This window comes from Acinonyx jubatus, chromosome A2, assembly GCF_027475565.1.
Source record: "Acinonyx jubatus isolate Ajub_Pintada_27869175 chromosome A2, VMU_Ajub_asm_v1.0, whole genome shotgun sequence".
Taxonomy (NCBI): Eukaryota; Metazoa; Chordata; class Mammalia; order Carnivora; family Felidae; genus Acinonyx; species Acinonyx jubatus.
Genome location: NC_069383.1, coordinates 14,587,852 through 14,608,009, shown reverse-complemented (window position 1 = coordinate 14,608,009; position 20,158 = coordinate 14,587,852). Strand labels below are relative to the sequence as shown.

The window sequence follows — 20,158 nt, the reverse complement described above, 5'->3', positions numbered from 1 at the left end:
AAGCAGACACATCAGAGGCCTGGCTGGAGGCTCAGGCCATTCCATCAGTCAGATCAAGCCTGGGCTGCACCCGTGGGGCCAGCTTTCAGTCTCAATTTCCCCATCTACATAGTGGACATAACATGGATGTGGGTGGAGACGAAAGGGCACAATGTTCACGAAGAGTTTGGTACGATGCCTGACCCATAGCAAGTGCTTAGGAAATGTTAGCTATCATTAGCCATGTGCTTTCTGAAGGCTCTCCATCCATTTTCACTCTCCTCAGTTGGCAACTGCCCCGATCTTACTCTTCAGTAAAAGCCAAGAAGGCCCTATGTATTCTCTTGGTACAGTATGATGGCATCTGGCACAGTGCTTGGCACAGAGCAGGCACTAGATACATCTTTATGGAATGAAGAATGGAACAACCAAATCTTGTTTCAATACCTCATCATAGGAGAGAAGAGCTTACAGATTTTACAAGGCTCAGTAACCGGCTTGAAAAACCCATGGTGAAACTTTGGACGACAGATGTACTTTAATTAAATTTATTCACACTGTGGCACGAGTGATGTGGCAGGCAGTTCCCCTGATGGCGAAGGTCAGGCTGATTCCGTAGGTCTGCACATCTGAACCAGGGCTCGGGGGTTAAGAGCTGATGAGCAAAGGGCATTGACACTCTCAGTGATTTTAGACTGGAGCTATTGCCTTCTGCCTTTTTTTCATGCAATTTCCAGTTGGACCTACACTTGAGCATTGTGGCTAGGAGATGAGCAAAGACCAAAGAGTCAGCTTGCTAAGATTTAGGTCAATGCAAAGATTTGGGGATTACAGTAACAAACAAGATACAATGGGATTCTAAATATTTTTGAAACACTCACAATATCCTTTCGTTATTTCGATTGCCTAAGCATTTTAAGCCATTTGCTAAGCTGGGAGACAGAATTGGGTTTCCCTGGCCTGTTCTAGGCTATTGGACAGGTCACAATGCAATAGAAAGATGGGAATATTGGCTGGGTTTATGAAGACATAACCTCACATCCAATTCGCAAGTATTTTTTGAATGCCTACTAGGCAAGATACAAAAGAACAGAATTCTTCTGTACCAATACCCGGTGCCCCTGTGTATCAACCCTGGCTACTCAGACATATCGAAACTCAGCTGGCCTCCACTCTGCCCAGGCCAGTCTTCACTTTAAGTTTACCTGTCCTTATATCAACTCTTGTGGCTCTGCTGACTGACTGGCTGATTTGATCAACTGATTTGATCCCAGGGGATGACAGAGTCCTGTGGATGGCATCTGCCTTTTAGCAGGGGTCTCAGAGTCCTTAACCCACAGAAGTGAGCAGGGCAGGGCTTGTAAGACAGGTTGGGTTCCAGGCAATCTGCTGCTCTGCAAATGTAACATGACAGACTGCGGAGGCTGCCAGCTTAAGCACAGACTCCAGAACCAGACAGCTCAGCTGCTTACTGGCTGTGTGACCTTGGGTGAGTTACTTAATCTCTCTGAGCCTCAGTTTTCCCATCTGAAAAATGAGGATGATCCAAGTAGCACCTCTTGCACAGAGTGTGGAGAGGAATAAATAAGTTAATAAAAGCAAAACACTTAGAACAGCTCCTGGCCCATGGGAAACATTCCGTAATTGTTCGCTATTACTATGCAGGACACAGAGACAAAAGTAGCCCCCTCTGCCCTCTCTGCGCTCTAATTTAATTGTCTGTTAGGGTTCACTCAAGGCAGATGTCTCCTTTTCACAACAACATCTAAAGGGTTCTTTAAGGACTTCATAAAAACAAAAGGATTAACTACAGATGACTAAGTCCGCATGATAGAAACAGAACCAGGTACAGTAAATAAAGAACTTAGACAGGATTATATTCTCACAAACAATATACTGAGCTTTCCTGCTCTTCATTTGCAACCCCTCCACATTAGGGAGCTGGTGGCCAAGGAGAACATCTCTATTCTGGGTGGGATCCTGGAGGAGGTAGCCCTCTAGCAGAGCCTGAAGAATGGTTAGGACTTTCCAGGTAGAGGAAGAGGACAGACACAACAGGCAGAGAAGCGTGTGCTGGGACCAGGGTGAGGAAAACAGGCATCTGGAACACAAGATTTAAGGAGGCATTCACTCTCAGGGTCATACAAGAGCTGGGTTGGCATTTGCACATCCCTGGAAGTGAATGCCTCATTAAATGTTGCACCCTAGATGCCTCAGTCCTAGCCCTGGAGAAGAGCATGGGTAAAAGCCTGGAAGGGTAAAATAAGCTGGTATAACTAGAAATGTCCAAGTCATGCAAGATTGCTGGAGTCTAAAGGCAGCGGAAGGGACCACTTGGAATGACACTGAAGAGTCAGTCCAGGGCCAGATCATCCAAGGCCCTGTGTGCCAAATAAAGGAGTTTAGTATTTGGTGACAGGGAGCCAACAAAGAACTCTGAACTGGGCCACAACATGGTCAGATATGCACGTTACCAAGATTCTTCTGGCATTGGTGTGGATAGCAGATTGTTGGATGAAGAGAGAAACCAGAGGCTGGGAGGCCATTTCAGGACACCAATGAAGAGTCCATGCCCCAGGGAGACAGTGATGGCTGAAATCGTGCAGTGCCAGTTAGAAGAAAGGAGAACACATTCGAGATGTTTTGAAAGCCCAACTGCCAGTATGTGAGGATTGGTAGCAGACGAAGACTGATGGAAAGAATCAAAGATGACACTGAGGTTTCTAACTGGGGAGTTAGTAGGTAAGATAAGAAGTAACTAGAAGGCAGTTAGTTATCAGGGTTCACCAAAGTCCAAGGGAAATCCCATCCCCTCCCTCCCATTTGATCTCCAGAATGTAGGCTCTCTGGGGGCTGAGATGTGTCTTACTCACCCTTTGTATGGTATCCACAGTCTGTAAGGATCGCCGAACTGAATTGGGTGGCTGCCAGATCCCATCCCCTCATCCCGCTCATCAGCTAACAAGTGGCCTTGGGGGTGTCAATGTTCTTTTAGAGATGGCCACGCAGCTGGAATCAGGCCAACACAGCAACGTGTTCAGCCTTCCATCCTGGACCTGCAGGATCCTGGGGCTCTGACCTGTGCTACATGATCTTGAGTCGGGGCTTCAGTGTGACTGGATGCCAGGGCTGACCTGGGCTGGCATGGGGGTCTAGGAGGTAGGGAGGCAAAGGGCAGTGAGGGCCTGTGGGGAGGCTGGGGAAGTTTGCGTTGTCAGGTGAACAGAGCCAATTTGAGGTCAGAGAGTTGGCCAGAGAGCAGGCTGAAGGGCAGGTGGGTTCTGAGGTGAGCCCGGAAAGGCTGAAGCGGCTGAAGCGGGGGGAAAGGGGAGGTGTTCAGTGGCACTCCAGAAGCCAAGCCCGGGCAAGAGGAAGTGCTGAGGCTCCAGGCAGCATTTGGAGGCAGATGCTGGGACTAACTTCCTCTGGCCCAGGCTCAGCCATACACAGTGACCCTGTGGTTAACAAAAGCCCCCAAATCTTTTTCTATGAAGCCAGTGAAGTCAGGCCTCACTCTTCCTGCTCTGCATGCATTTCGCTGTGCTCTCATAAAAATAGAGTAAAAAAAGCCAGTCTGAGCCCTTTGAAATATTAATTACAGACACCACAGTTTCCTTATTTAACCGAGGGTTGCTACCTCATTTGGGATTATTAGCAAAGCAAGACAGCCTTTGTTGTGCTTGACAAAGTGATTAATTCAGACTCTAGGTGAATTTTGGCTTTCTCAACATCTTTTGATGTGCTAAGATTCCCGAGTGAGGACAAACATCATCAATTACTTAAACAAGCCACTACCTTGAGAGCACAATTATCAGTGAGGCCCAGTCTACTAATTGGCAGATGGAGAGAGAGAGAGATGAACCCTCAGCTCTGGCCTGGACCCTTACCTGTCTAGGAGGAACAAGAGTCCTTTAAATTGTCTCACCGTGATGCTCCTGCCGAACTGGGGCAACCTAGTTCTTTTTCCGCCACTGCAAAAATACGTCGTGGGTGACTTGTGTTTGTAGATCTAGAAGCTGCCTGTGTTCTCACTGCTGAGAACCTCATTCTTATGGGCAGGGCTGCGGAATCAGCGGTGGGGGAACTGAGAAGAGAGGAGTTCACCGAAGCAAAATTCTTTCTTGACAGGAGTTTGTAAGAAACCTGGGAGTTTGCTTTTTTCCTCTCAAGAGCCATATTCGCCAGCTTCTGGGGGAAGCAGAATGAGGCAGGGGCTTTGGAGGAGGCCACGTCCAGGCTTACGGCCTCCGGACGCATGAGGAATTCGAGGCCCAGCATTTAATTTTCAAATAGATAAACATATAAAATTATATATAAGTAGATCTGTATTTAAAACTTATAAAATTAAATACCATAAAAATTTAAAAATATTTTATTTAAAGATATTTACTATGAATATATTTTTTGTCTATTTAAATTCAAGTTAGTTAACGCATAGTGTAATAATGGTTTCAGTAGAATTTAGTCATTCGTCACCTACATATAACATCCAAAGCTCATCCCAGAAGTGCCCTCCTTAATGTCCATCCCCCATTTAGCCCATCCCCCCAGCCATCTCCCCTCCAGCAACCCTCAGTTTGTTCTCTGTATTTAAGAGTCTTTTATGGTTTGCCTCCCTCTCTGTTTTTATCTTATTTTTCCTTCCCTTATGTTCATCTGTTGTGCTTCTTAAATGCATTAAGCCATTAGTCCTTTTTTTCCTTCTCCATGCTAGAAAAGAGGTTTCAGGGGAAGATTTTATGCTGCATTTATATTTGTCATTGTATCGCTTCTCGGCCTTTTGGCTAAGATCAGATACTTGTCATTGTATTTTCCAGCGTGTCTGTGGCGGGGGGCTCAGTCTAGTTAAATTCAGTCATACAACCAACACTTTAAAAAAAATCCGGAAGTGTTTCATAAATATCACTTAACCGATTTTATGACAAAATTCAATGGCTTTGCTCTATTTTTAAAATAGAAAGCTAGGTTGTATGTGTTTCCACCTTGTGAAACTTCTCTGTGCTACTTCATCATTCTCCTTACTTCTCACTGATGCAGAAGGGCAAGGCCTGCTCACAGAATCTGTCTGTGGCCAACTGTGATGTGGGGCAGAATCGGGGAGCAGAGGCAGAGGCGTCTTCACCGAGCCCCTCTCCCTTCCTAACCACCAACTCCGATTCCACGCCCTTTGCTGCCTCAGCCCCAGAGGTGCCAATTAGTCCCCACTGGCGGGTTTTCTGGGGGCGGGACAGGCATTGGAAATCCTGGGATAGCAGGGCCCACTCAGTGTACCCTCTTTGCTCCCTCTGTCTGGCCTCCTGGTTTACCAGCCCTTCCAAAGCAGCAGTTTCTTCCAGTGCCCTCACCTGCTATGGTGACACAGCTCTTGTTATCCATGCCAGTGTTGATCCCTCCGTCCTCAGCTTAATGGTTTTCAGGAGATTGGTCCCCTTGGGAGGGCCCTGTTGCTTGAAAACTAGTCTTGAGGGGGAGTAACAACCTTAAGGACTGCTTGCCATTTTTTTCACCTGTGACAAATTCCATCCAGTAGTTGGACAGGAGGAGTGCTCTTAAGTTAGCAAACTACAAAGCATACATTTCAACAGGCATGGGATGCTTCTTTGCTGCAAAGATCATACTGTAAATGCTTAATTAACTGCTTGTCATTAGCCATGGAAAATCCGTCTGGTCCACTAGGTTGTAAGTGCCACATCCCTGCAGCGTCCCTAGCACCCAGCACCGTGTCTGCAACGAGACATGCAGTGAATCTGTGTCGACCCAGTGATACTCTTCATTTGTAACATGTCGGTTAACATTCGCCCTCACAGTGATAAAGCACTTCACTGCTAGGACCTCACCTCTTCGGGAGGGTAAACTACTATCACGGTTTAGAATAAATCCAATGGCAAAAGCAGACTAGCTCTCTTCAGTACTGAGAGAGAGAAATACAGGACAATAAGATTCATTTGCCCTAATTCTCCACGTGCGCTCTGAGAAAGGTCTTTCATCGTTCTCTGGGCCTGGTGTTAAGCTGTCTGCTAAGCTGGGACAAACTAGACAGAGCACACTAAAACATGTGGCCTGCTCAGATTGTCCTCAAGAGCCAGGTCTTCCCAGCAGTGGCCTATGGACCATCCGTGTGAACTTTTAGGGGGTTCACAGGCTTAAAAATTTTTCCACGGTGTAGTGTTGATTTTTACCATTACTTCTTATTTATGGAAGCGGTAATAGTTTTCATTTATGGTCATGACATAAGGTTTCCTTTTGAAATAAATGCACTTAAGTTTATTTAAAGGAAATTGGTAAGCAAGTAATAGCATAGGACATTTGCAGACATGGCAGAAATTGTAAAGATGTTATACAAATGACTGAGTTTAGAGATTTATTTCCTCAATGGACTCTCCCGCTCCGAAAAGTTGGGATAGAAATGAAAAAGTTAGCTCTGTGCTATAATAGCCATCAACTGGATGACATATTATTTGTTTAAAAAAATTGTAATATTTTCTTTAAAATACGTATCTGTTGGCTGTTTAGTCGGGAGGGCCAGTAAAGCTTAGTTCAGCGGTTGGTGCCTGAGACAAAGGCTTAATGTCATGTGAGCCTTGGGCTTGCCTCCTCCCACCCCCAAGCAGATGTACCATCCAGTTCTCTCTAAACAGGAAGCCCTGATGATCTCATGGTCCCCACCCAGGCACTTCCCCTTTTCAGGCACACTCCAAAATAAAGTCAGGGTGTATACATAAATATAGGTTATATTTATAGAAATATAAGTTGGTGTGGTAACTGAATAATGACTCCCAAAGATGTCCATGTTCTACGCCCTGGAATTTGTGAATGCCACTTTATTTGGCAAAAGGGACTTTGAGGATGCGATTAGGGATCTTGAGATAGGGAGAGTGTACTGAATTACCCTGGTGGGTCCTAAATGTAATCATGAGGGCCTTTATGGGGGGAACGCAGGAGGAGTCAGAATCAGAGACGTTAATATGGTGAATGAAAGTAGAGATTGGAGTGATGTGGCCATAAGCCAAGGAAACAAAGAACCAATACTCCCCTGTAGCCTCCAGAAAGAACCAGCCCTGTTGACATCTTAACTTTAGACTAGCGAGATTCATTTGGATTGCTGGCCTCCAGAACTGTAAGATAATACATTGTTTTATATTATATATAAATATATATATATATAATATATAAATATATATATATATATTATATATTGATAATACAATGTTTTAAACCATTAAGTTTGTGGTTATTTGTTATAATGACAATAGGAAACTAATACAGTTGGGAAAGCTTACTTTTAAAAAATTCCTGGGGCGCCTGGGTGGCACAGTCGGTTATGCGTCCGACTTCAGCCAGGTCACGATCTCGCGGTCTGTGAGTTCGAGCCCCACGTCAGGCTCTGGGCTGATGGCTCAGAGCCTGGAGCCTGTTTCCGATTCTGTGTCTCCCTCTCTCTCTGCCCCTCCCCCGTTCATGCTCTGTCTCTCTCTGTCCCAAAAATAAATAAACGTTGAAAAAAAAATTTTTTTTAATTCCTTCACCTGGGGTGCCTGGGTGGCTCAGTCAGTTAAGTGTCTGACTCTTGATCTCACCTCAGGTCTTGATCTTGAGTTCAAGCCCCATGTTGGGCTCCATGCTGGGTGTGAACCAACTTTAAAAATGTCCTTCACTTTTTGATAGTATTCACCATATTGATTTTTTTTTTGTAAGGTATCACTCTACATTTAAAATAATTCCAAGTATAGAGGATTTAATTTAAAAGTTTCAAGATCTATTCACGTTTTTGCATAGGCATTCATGTGATTGAAGTATCAAAATGGTATCATGAAGTATCACCAAGAGGTACAGTGAAAAGTCTTCTCTTATTATGATCCCCAGATAGCATTTTCCATTAAACAGAACCATGGCTTCTTGGGAAAGTGGCTAATCTAGGTCTGGGGCAAGAAATGTACAAGATGAACCTGAAGCATCTTGACATTTCAGAAAGCAAGAAAGACATTCTATCAAAAGTACTCAGGAGCAAACTTATATGTGGTCCCACTAGCCAAAGATGGGACAATTTGATGAATAAAGCAATCATTACAATGGATCAAAACATATCAAATATACTTAAACTCATGAATTCAAAATGATACAAAAATTACAGGAGTTATTACTATACGATGTTATACAATCAACTCATTATTTTGAAAACTAACAATAAAAGGAAAGACTCAAGCACTGATCCTACTTTTCTTATATGAACTGCTATAACCATAGCAGATGAGGGTAAATTCAGAATTATTCCAGCTAACAGTGCAGAAGGAATATCACCCTTTTGCAGCTCCTAATGAATTAATGGATCTAGGTGACAATCTTCACAAGTCCTAAGATCAAAATAACAGAGAAAAATAGATATCATCAATCTCCTATAGCGCAGTCTGACAGAAAAAGCCTCTGGATCAGGCTTTGAACACTGCAGTCAATGGAGGATCTTTGTAAAATTACAAAGCCCAAGTCACACCCTACATAATTAAGTCACCGTGGGGGGTGGGGAGTAGGACATAAACATGAGGATATTCTGAAGCTCCTCAGTGTGCAGACAAATTCAGGAACCAGTGGTTTAGATCAGACTACTAGACTGGGACTGAAGAACATGTTAAACTACACCATGGAATATGCAACTATTGAAATTCAGACTATGGGAGACTCTACAAGACACAACCTGTTTTGTTTATAAAAAATCCAAGAGGGAAAAAGGTAGGTTGGGGGGGGGGGGGTTGAGGGGAATTTAGAGACTTAGAGATACTCAAGAGGCATCTGACCCAATTACAACACATAGAATTTATTTAGATCCTCATTCAACAAATGTACTATAAAAGAAAAATTATGAGACACTTGGGGAAATTTAAACACCAACAATGTGTAATATTGTATGTTAACAACTTTCCATCTTTGTTGCATAGTATATTATTAAATGGATGCATCATGATTTATCTAAAGAGCCCCAAACTGACAGGCATCTAGGTTGTTTCCAGTCTTTTGATGTTGTAAAAATGCTGAAATGAATACCTCTGTATATGTTCAAGGATGCAGGTAGAACAAATTCCTAGAAGTGAATTTGATGGGTCAAAGGGTAAATGCATTTGCTAGATACTAGCAAATAGCCCTGCTATGGGGCTTGTACCAGGGTGGAAGCAATGTAGATGGAGAGAAGTGAGCAGTTATGGCGAAGGAGCTAATTTGAAGATGGAACTGTAAGGATTTGCCAATAGATTGTAAAGTATGAAAAATGAAAGAGAAGGATAAAACAGGTCTAATATCAGTCAGCTTCAGGCAAGTTTCACATGGACAGCAACTGCCTTCAATCTCGGTGATTTACATCAACAAATATTTATTTCTTGCTCACACTAAATATCTAGCATGGATCACTTTCAGCTCTGCTCCTCCTCATCTTTATTACAGGACCCAGACTTCAGGAAAGCTCTCACCTGGGAGACTAGGGGTCTCATGGCAGAGGGAAAAATAAATGGTTCACCGTGTGCTGCTCTCTTGACTTTTGCTTGGATGTGGTTCATGTTGTATCTGTTTACTCTCAGTTGGCAAAAAAGGAAAAAAAAAAGCCACATAACCAAGCCTAATGTAAATGGGGTGGAGATGTATAATTCTCCAACTAAAAGGGGTAGTCATATATTAAACAATTACACACTTGACCATGCCTCAAATGTTTGTGGCTTGAGCAATGGGTGGATTGTGGTTGCAATCGTGACATAGAGATGACTAGGCAGGATGAAATTTAGAGGGAAAATTGAACTCAGATTTAGATATGTTAAGTTTAAAATGCCTAATAGACATTAAAAGGGTGCAACCAATTTGGCAGTTGTATAAAGATGAGTTTAGTGGAGAGAATGGAGAATGGAACTAGAGATAGAAATGTGGAAGTTATTTTTTTTAATGTTTACCTATTTTTGAGAGAGAAAAGACAGAGCAGAAGCAGGGGAAAGGCACACAGAGAGAGAGACAGGGAGACATAGAATCTGAAGCAGGCTCTAGGCTCTGAGCTGTCAGCACAGAGCCCATCGTGGGGCTTGAACTCACAAACCACAAGATCATGACCTGAGCCAAAGTTGGATACTTAACCAACTGAGCCACCCAAACACCCCAGAAATGTGGAAGTTATTGATGTATAGATGGTATGCAAAGTGGTGAGACTATTAGAAGGAAAGGAGGTAGCAAAGACACTGAGGAGCAGCCTCTGTAGTAGGAGGAATGCCAACAGGGAGCAAGAGGAGGAGAGTGTTTCAGGAAGAAGAAAGTGTTGATTTGTGTCAAATGCTACTGAGAGGTCAAGTACAAAGATTGGCAAGAAATCATTGGATTGACAAGATAAGAATCATGAATGACCTTGACAAGGGCAATCCCAATAAAGTGGTGGGTACAAAAAACATAGTTGGAACAGGTGGAGAAGAGACTAGGGGTATAGAAGGGGAGAGAACAAGTCTAGATAATGCTTTCAAAGGATGTTACTCTCAAGGAAGGATGAAAAAGAAGGCAATGCCTGGAATCAAAGGGGTTTGCCTTTTTCCTTTATGATGGAAGACACTGCAATATGTTTGTATCCAGACAGGAATGATCCAGGAGAACGGGAGAAAGCAACACAACTGAAAGAAGACATAGTTGAGAATTCTGAGTAAGAGATGGGTAAGAAATACAAGTGAGGCTTTTAGATAGACAAAATATATCTCTCATCATGATCATCAGTTCATTAGCATCTGTTATTACTATACCTTTGGTTTCTAATAAACCTGCCTTTGTTCTCAGCATATTCTCTGTGTGTTCTCATGTGGTGGCTTATCCACAACATCCTAGCCTAGAGGATGGAAAGGAACAGGTTAGTGGAGTTAGTGGATACCAGCACCTGTTTGAAATGTGGCAGACCTGGTTTCCATTCCGACTCAATTGCTTAGCAGCACTTAAGTGCCTTCCGTAACCTCCTTATGACTTAATTTCCAAATCAGTAATGTGAAAATAATATTGATTTCTACCTTTATATGATTTATATGATCGTATGTCTGTATAAATGTATTTTTCTTGTGTTGTGACAAAGCTGTTGTCAGGCTAATGACTGAAATGAGTAGGCTTTTGTGGTTTTTACATTACTAGGGAAAATATCAGTCAGATACTTATGTATTTATTCAGTACTCATTTATTTTCTTTTCCCCTAGAGGAGTGAGGACTTTAAGCAGTTCCCTTTTCTGGGTCTTTTGGAACAAATTATAAGGAATTTTACTTAGTAAATCTTATAGGTAAGGCTGGGCAGAAATGAAAAACAATAGGAAAGTCTTATAATTCAAAAATACTTCCCTCTGAGTTTTGCTCGTGTCCATCTTACAGCACATTTTATATTCAGAAGTTCCCTGTTAGAATGGAACTATCAGACAATGAAAGCACCACATTTCAGAATGTGTGGGATGCAGGTAAAGAAGCATTTAGAGGAGGATTTACAGCCTTAAATGCATTTATTTTTTTTTAAATACTAAAAATAAGTGAATTACAATTATTAACTTAAAAAACTAAAACAGATAAACAAAACCCAAAGAAACAAAGAACAAAGAGTAAACCCAAAGAAAATAGAAGGTGGACCATGATAAAAAATGCTAAACAAATAGTGAAATAGAAAACAAACAAACAAAAAACTAGAAAGGATCAATAAAAGCAAAACTTGGTGCTTTGAAAAGATTAATAAAATAGATAAGCCTATATAGCAAGACTAACTAAGAAAAACTTTTCTAAGCAAATGAGGAATAGAAAAAAAATGTCCTTAACCCAATAAAGGATATCTGTAAAAAATCTGCAGCAAAATCTCACTCTTGAGTTTGAAACATTAGACACATTCCTATAATCAAGACTATGAAAAAGATGCTCTCTTTTATTGCTTCTTTTAAACACTGTACTAGAGGTCCCAGCCAATGTAATAAGAAAATAAAATGAAAAGTGAAACAAAATGATTAGAAAGAAATAGAACAAACTGATATTATTTGCATAAAACATGATTGTCAGCATAAGAAATCAGATATCCCACATGTAAATCCCACAGAACTAACAAGAAAATTTAGAAGGATCACTGATTACAAGATTGGCATAAAAAACAAATAGTGTTCCTACACATGAGCAATATCAATAACCAACATATGTAAATGGCAAAGAGATATTCTTGTGCATAAAATTATAAAATGTTACTGAAGGACAGAGACAACAGAATCAATGGAGAGATATAATACATCCATAGGTGAGAATACTCAATGTTGTAATAATGTTGATACTCTATAAATTTAATGCAATTCCAATAAAAAAAATCTCAGCAGACTATTTCATCAAACTAGACTAGTTAATTGTAAAACTAATATGAGAAAGTAAGATATTAAAAAGTAATACAGAATTGTAATAGTTAAAATAGTGAGGCATTGCCATAAGCCAGACAAATGGATCAAAATAGAACCAGGCACCTCTAGTACTAAGGAGTGTGATAGAGGCGGCACTACAAATCAGTGGGGAAAGGTGGGTGGGACAGCAAGCACACTGTCTCATTGCCAAACCTTTATAGGGATGTGCTCGGCATTAGGGCAGGATTATTTTACCAGGGTCCCAGTGACATGCCTCTTCTAATGAGCCACCTCTCATTATAGAACCTGACTCAACACTCTGATGATTGATTTGGCTTCTCAAGTACTAGGAGGGGAGGGGCTCTGAGGAGGGACATCAGATTCCTGTTCCTGGAAAAGGATACCTACTCTGACAGATTAGTAAATGAACATTCTGGTTTGTAGGTTGTATCTTAGTAGATAATCTAACTACTACTAATGGAGACATGAACGTGCACTAGATGGTTTCCAGCCCTGAGGACAAGCTGAGAGCATGGTCTTGGGGCAGCGGGTTCTGGGAGAGGGGACCGACCAAGAAGATGCTGAACAGAGATGAGGTGCTAACAGGGGACCTGGGGTGACCTCATCTAGAAACTCAGTATTTCTAAGGAGCTCCTGCCTGGAGGCACGGCTGATGCAATTTCTACTTACAGTTTCTGTAGTATTAATGGGGCAAGGAAGGAGAAGGAAACAGAATTTCAAATCAACTAACCAGCCTGTAGAGAGTTATTTTCTTAAAAAAAAAAAAACAACAAACAACAAAAACCTATTCAGAATTCATCTGCTTATCTTCGTTTCCCTACCCAAATGTGTGCTTGGAGTCAACCTACAGTCACCCATCAATGACTGCTCATTTTCCAATTAATTATTTAACCAGTTGGTGTGGCACAATTATGCCTGCCACCTGGATTAGCTATGGTAGTAATGAGGGGAGAAAGGAAGAATTTCAAAGGTGGGAGATATTTTTGAAATTAGAGAAAAAGAGATGGCAAAATATTCTCATTCTCTCTCTCTTCCCCCCTCCCCCATAATCCAAGAAATGCAGACATCAAGATACATTGATGTGTCTAAAAAAGGGGGGAAAATTTTATGAGAGCATTTGGTGAAATGGATACACTGCCAGTGAGACTCACTGGGACAAACTTCCTGGAAAGCATTGTGTACCAATATTTGAATCCGGTCACTCATGGATTTCAGGTCTAGAAAAGCTTGATGCATAAAGTGCTAGAAAAGGTTGATGCACAGAGATATTCGTTGTAGTAACAGATCTTAAATCAGCTAAAAAAATCAAGAACACCCTAAATATTTACCAATAAGAATAATTTAGTAAATTATGATATGTCCACAAGAGGAATATTCTGCAGCCACAAAAATAGTATTCACAGGCACCTGAGTGGCTCAGTCAGTTAGGCATCTGACTCTTGATTTTGGTTCAGGTGATGATTCCAGGGTCGTGAGATTGGGACGTGCATAGGGTTCCATGCTGAGCATGGAACCTGCTTAAGATTCTCTCTCTTTCCATCTGCCCCTCTCCCCTGCTCATGTTCTTTCTTTCAATCTCTCTTTTTAAAATAAATTAATAACATTTTCAAAAAATAATATTCGTAAAGGATTAATAATACAGAGATTTCTTCCCTTATATCAAGTTTAAAAGTAGAAATATAGAGAAATAGAAATAGGAAAACATTATAGAGAATGTAATCTCAAAAACAGAAAAAAATCCTCACAGAAAAAACTAGAAAGAATTACAGTAAAATGAAAGTACGCTTTGTCTAATAGTTGTAGTGATTTTTTTGCCCAAATCTCTGTCAAAGTTGGCAAACACTCTGCTCCCGTGTCTTAAAACCTTTTGAGAAGGCAACAATTTAAGGCCTTGTTTCTAATGTTTCCAATGTGGCCACAATTTTTAATGGAATTGCTGGCAAGTCCTTTGATGGCCATACATGTCACAAGCATCGAGTAACCATGACAAAGGGCTTTTCTTCTCCAAAGAGCAGGACAGGTGGGGTTACCTGGCTTCACTGGAGAATCATGATTTTTATCCCAGGAGATGTGTTATTTGCCAAAGGAATATTTCGGCATTTCAAAAACACATCAACAGACCTGAATCTCACCAAGTAGAAATTCTTCAATAGTAATGTTGAGAACATAATGGATGAACCAAGGAGCTAGCGGTTCCCAGAAGCACACAAGAGAGAAACCACGTCTTCTGTGGCTGCTTAAGATATTCAGTGAGGGAAATCCTGGAGGGCAGGCCATCACTTGACTGTCTTCTCTTGCTCCAAACCTCAATCAGCTTGGCTATCTCTTTCATACATGATTCATCAAAATATTTCCTCAATTTATCGCAAGTGACTTCTTTGGCTAACCAAAAGGCTGACCACTTTTGTGGAATCCATCAAGAAAGGGCTTTGTCTCGGGGAAAATGAAATACTGGGGAACTTCTAGACTTTAAAAATTGAATCTTATTTGGAACATGATTCATATTATTCAATTTATTTTGAGAAGGTGTAGTAGAAGACACACCCCTGGCAGTGCAGGAATTTGTGTGCTATAGCAAGAAATGACTATTTCAGCTGTGAAATGAAACCAGAGAAGGGTATCTAAGGCTACTATATATACTTTTTGATGTCATTTTCCAACTTAAGTATCCTTAAGGTAAACAATGATAGATGTCCATCATTATAAGGGATGTTTTTATTAATTCCCATCAAAGACAAGAATACTACAATATGGCGGCTGCATGACAACTGCATACTACTTGCTTTTCACAGTAGCATCCCAGGCCACCTGTACTTTTTTGATGGCACAGGACCTAATGGCACAATTTGACATAAAAAAGAAATTTCCTTCATGGTGACAATTTTTAGAGTAGCAGGAGGAGATTTTTTTAAAGATATTTTTTCATTGATTCTCTGAAACTCATTCATGGGTATTCTTGGTGTATCAGTTTCCTAAGGCTGCTATAACAAAGTACCACAAACTGAGCTTAAAACACCAGGAATTCATTGTCTCACAGTTCTGGAAGCCAGACCCTGAAATTATGGCTTTTGCAAGGCTATGCTCCCTCTGAAACCTATAAAGGGGTATCCTTTCTGGCCTCTTCCTAGCTTCTGGTGGTTTGCTGTCCATCTTTGGTGTTCCCTGGCTTGTAGTTGTGTTAACTCCAATCTCTGCCTTTGTTGTCAGATGGAATTCTCCCCGTGTCTCCATGTCTTCCTGTGGCCGTCCTTTTATAAGGACACCAGCCATAAGGATTAGAGTTCCACTCTACTTGGGTATGATCTGATCTTAACTAATCACATTAGCGACCACTCTATCTCTAAATAAGATCATATTCTGAGGTACCAGGGGTTAGGACTTCAACTATTCTTTTTTGGGGGTGACACGATTCAACCCATAACAGCTAGGGTCCATGGATTGTCCAGAGAGTGTGTTGAGACAGAGGGCAGCATGAGGACCCTGGGACTAGGAAGGATGAAACAAGGATGCAGAGAAGGAAGTGAAAGCAAGACAAATGGAACTCACTTTGCAATTCTGCCCAGCAGTCTGATGCCAGTGACCCTTCCCTGTTGATTCTGGTACGAGGACTCTGGTTACTAATGGCAACTTTTGGCCATCCCAGCTGAAGAGGCCCAAGTCTATACTTGGAGTACACGTTGCAAAGTGAAGTTTATGGTTATGTCCAGAACATTCTCTGCTGATGCCATATGTTTGAAAATGTCTGAATTTTGTGCAGAGACACACAAGCAGTATTTTTGTAAGTGGAGTTACATAATTAGGGCATGGACTTGCATAATAATTAGCACGTGTAATTAGGCACAGACTTCTTGTCCTTTAATTAGAAAATCAAGACATCTAATAAAAAAATTAAGATGTAATTACGTGGCCCAAGATCTACATATCTCTTTCTACCCATTAGAGATCACATTTAGAAAATAATTCACAAAAACTGATAGAGAAATGAAGATAGAAGCCAGATTCAAGGACGCTGAGGGAAGTGTTAAGTGCACTGGTAAGCCTTCTTTGGTTTTTTCTCTTTGGCGTGAGGGGAATTATTTAAAATATCCTAGTCTACTTGAACGAATAACTTTTGCACACTATGCTGTTGACCTTTCGTACACAAGCTAATGAAGAGGAATGATGGCCTGACTGATCCGTGTAATTCACACGTGGCTCTTAAGTGCGGCCTGTAATCACACTTGAACATGGACTTACATGTGATGTCCTGGGAACTCATTCAAACCCAGTAATGCAGCCAGATGGTGGAAAACTTCTTCCCATTCTTGGTTCTCCCTTGTGACTACTTTGAAAGTAGACCCATTGCTCAGAGTAACACAAACCAGCACTTAAGCTGGGTTGTCCTTTCCCTGAATTTCTGAATATTTGATGAAAAAGTTGTATTTTAAGTGCTTCTTGTTGGACTACAGGTGGGAAAGGGGAAAGTCAGAGACTACCACGAACATTCCATCTTTCTAATGATAAGTGAATGATTTTTAGAGCAGCATTTTGTTCGTCTAAATTCTACTACTCCCAGGAAGCTTGGCTGTAATGATATGTTCTAAATTTTTCCTTACTCCTGAATTGAGATTTGGCTGATCTCTGCATGATGCTAAACACCCAGTTTGACTCATTAATTTTTCTGAACTAACTGAACTTTTGACCTAATTGGCTGGCTGATTAGGGATTTTAGCCATATGTCCAGGTTTTTCTAAGCCAGTTCTGACTTTAACTGTGTTATCCCTCTGTTCCCATAAACTGGTGAAATATCCTAGTAATTCCAATGTTTTGACAGCTACGCTGCACTTCTCAGACTGCTGCTTTCTCCTAGAAAGTGGCACAGAAATCTGTCGGGCCACGTTTCCTGATTTTTGGTTAAGAAAATATGCTTCCCATATGGTTTCAGGACATGAAAACAAAGACATAAAGAGGTTATAAGCAGTTGGAGATGAGGTCTTACCTCCATGGTGTGTTCTCTCCCTCCTGGTTTTTATTTTTCTCTATTTGTCCATGCAATGTGATGAGGGACAAATTATGTGCAGGGGTCAGTTTTGACCAGGAAAACACAAATTTGCACAGGGAACTTATTTTTGCCATTGTTACTTTTTTTTTTTTTTTCTGCTTTGCCTTCTGATAATTGTCCATGGTAGATGTAGAGACAAAGGAACTGAACTGGGGAGAGGTACATTTTTAAAAACAATGTATTGATGGAAACTTTAGGTGGGGAAGGGGCATTTAGACCACAGCATCACCTTGTCTTCTAACTGTGACATTTTAGGATTCCTCAATCTCCAGCCTGTCACTCAATCAGGAGGAATTTCCTGGGTTCTATTCCACTCACTCTCCTCTACGTCTCTACCTCTTTGGTCCTTAGACACTGTCAACCAGAAACCACTCCTTCCACCCTTTCCTGAGGAGAGCTCAGTAATTCTGTTTCCTAACAGGGCCAATGTATGAATGAAAACTTCAGGTCCTTGGTTTTTAAATTTTGCTTTTCCCCTCAGGTACTCCACATCAGCGTTTTCAAGACTGGAGAAGCTGGGCATCAGACACCCCAAGCCTTCTCCTTTTGTTGGAAACTTGGCATTTTTCCGCCAGGTAAGGGAAGCCTTCCATTGTCTTCCAGCATAAGATATGCTGAGCCCAGGGCAACTTTACCCATGAAGCACTGCTCCCATCTACATCGCCTACACTGGGGTGGTCTATATGTGAAGGCACTGTGTGTTGAGCCTTCCCCTACTGAACGAATTCTCACATGATGACAACAATCCATTGTTTATTACTCATCAGCATGCAGTGAGTCCTGTCACCCATTCATTCATCCATTAACCCCAAAACCCATTGACTGAGTGTCTAAATGTGCCAGGGCCTGGGATATGGAAGAAGCAGAAGTTACTTCTTCCCTTGAGTGCACACATAAAATCATGGTGTTAAACATGAGATAGGATGTACCCTAGGGTTTGACTGGGCAAGAGAGATGGTAGCTGTGGTGTCTTTCAGAGGAGAGGGAGATCTGTCAGGGCTAGAATCACACTGGAGGACTTCCTAGAGAAGGAGGTCCTGCAGGAACAATAGTCACAAAGACAAGAACACAAACCAGGTGGGGAGCAACGATGTGTGTGATCTCACTTAAATGAAAAAAAGGCACAGCTTGACGAGCAGCCTGGACTTACTAAAAGCTGAAGATGGGGGAGCACTAGGGGAAGCAGCTGTGTGAGACAGCAATGGGCTGGCTGGCTGGCTAGTGTGCTATCATTTTCAAGCAGGAGAGGGACCTTGAAGTAAAGGGTGACTCTGCAGGGAGGAAGATTTAGGTTTAGTCTAGGTGAATCGGTGAGGACTTGGCCCAGGTGGTCCGTGTGAAAAAAGAAGGACATTGGGGGCAAGGTTAGTGACTCCTGGAATGAATTGAGTGTAGAGAATTCAAGGTAAATGAGCTAAGTGCCTCTAAGTGTTGAGCCAGGTTAATAGGGAGAATGGCCATGAGTTGACAAGAATAGAAAGTCAGGAAGGCAGCTGGTTCAGGGAGATACCCTTGGCCAGAATGACATGCAAGTCGATATGTCCAGTAGTCATTTGTAGATACAGCCCCAGGACTCTATCTTCTAAGGGTATTCTGTTTTCCCTCATTGGGTTTTCTCAGAAGCCACATGGTTTAATCTGCGAACTCATGGCCGTGTTGCCACCAGCCCCAACATCAGGAGCCGACAGATCCTGCGTGTGAAGGGCCGCTGAGCCAGAGACAGGAAGGGCTAAGTGTGGGCCAATCCTGATCATATCTGTTCAACATGTCTCTAGCATTTCCCCACCCCTACCCTCAGAAAGGCTGGCCCTCAACACCAGACAGATAACAATAACTATTTCTGTCCTTTTCCCTCCTCCTTTCTTTTCTCTTCCTTTTTGTCCCTTTCTCTGTCCAATGTTCTTTTCACTCTTTATTGTTGTTGTTCTGCTCTTCTTCGGGTTTTAAATACCTTCTCCTCGTCTCTGTCTTGGGGGGATGTTCACAATGTGAAGCCTGCAAATAGCGATCTTATCAAGGCTTCCTGTGAGTTCTTGAAGCAAGTGTGAAGAAATTTCTGAGTGTCAAAATAGAACAACACACTGGATAGGAAATTAAGGTAAATAAATTTCACCTATTTCAGGGGGTGGGGGGAATGATCAGTTGCATTCAGTTGAGTAATTTAGTACTAACATTTTTGAGGAAAAAAAAATAGTATAACCGTCCATGTGAAGAGAACACTGTGCTCCTGCCTCTGGTTAATTTCCACATATGCTCCTTTTCAGCTCAGCATCCTTGTATGTACAAACCTTGCCAAGTTCTCTCCAGAACATAGTAATTTCAGCGACTATTTTTATATTCATAGAAGCTTTCTTTGATATATGGCAAGCTTAGACTGCGAAAGTCTATGTAATAAGAATGAGATGTGTTTCCATTAAGGATATCCACCTCTTCCCCCCTCCCCTTCCCTACCCATCACGTGTCTCCCTGCGTACTCCATTCCCACAACACGGGGATCTGTGTGACATCTCCATCCCTTCACCCCTACAGCTCCTCTGTGTATATTTGCACACACACTCCATCCCTACAACACTACTGCATCCCTACAGCACAATGGGTCTGGCACCTTCTGACCCTCCACCCCACGTGTAACTCTAAGTATACTCGTTCCCTGCTACGAAACATGTCTAATGTTTAGTCCTACTTAGGGTATCAAGTTACTCTAAGGTTCTTATTAGTCCTATATCAAGTTACCCTAAGGTTCTTATGTTTTGACTCTGTTGGTCTTAGT

General features: G+C 41.8%; 1 protein-coding gene and 1 long non-coding RNA gene across 5 annotated transcripts in view; one reads left to right on the top strand and one right to left on the bottom strand.

Annotated features, from left to right (window-relative positions):
* The window catches only part of TBXAS1 (thromboxane A synthase 1), a 154,054-nt gene that overhangs the window by 17,442 nt on the left and 116,454 nt on the right, over positions 1–20,158 (top strand). The window contains exon 2 of the mRNA XM_027075592.2: positions 17,870–17,963. Coding sequence (XP_026931393.1) covers positions 17,870–17,963 — 94 coding nt within the window. The remainder of the gene's footprint in view (positions 1–17,869; positions 17,964–20,158) is intronic.
* The window catches only part of LOC113604175 (uncharacterized), a 173,279-nt gene that overhangs the window by 39,822 nt on the left and 113,299 nt on the right, over positions 1–20,158 (bottom strand). The window lies entirely within an intron of this gene.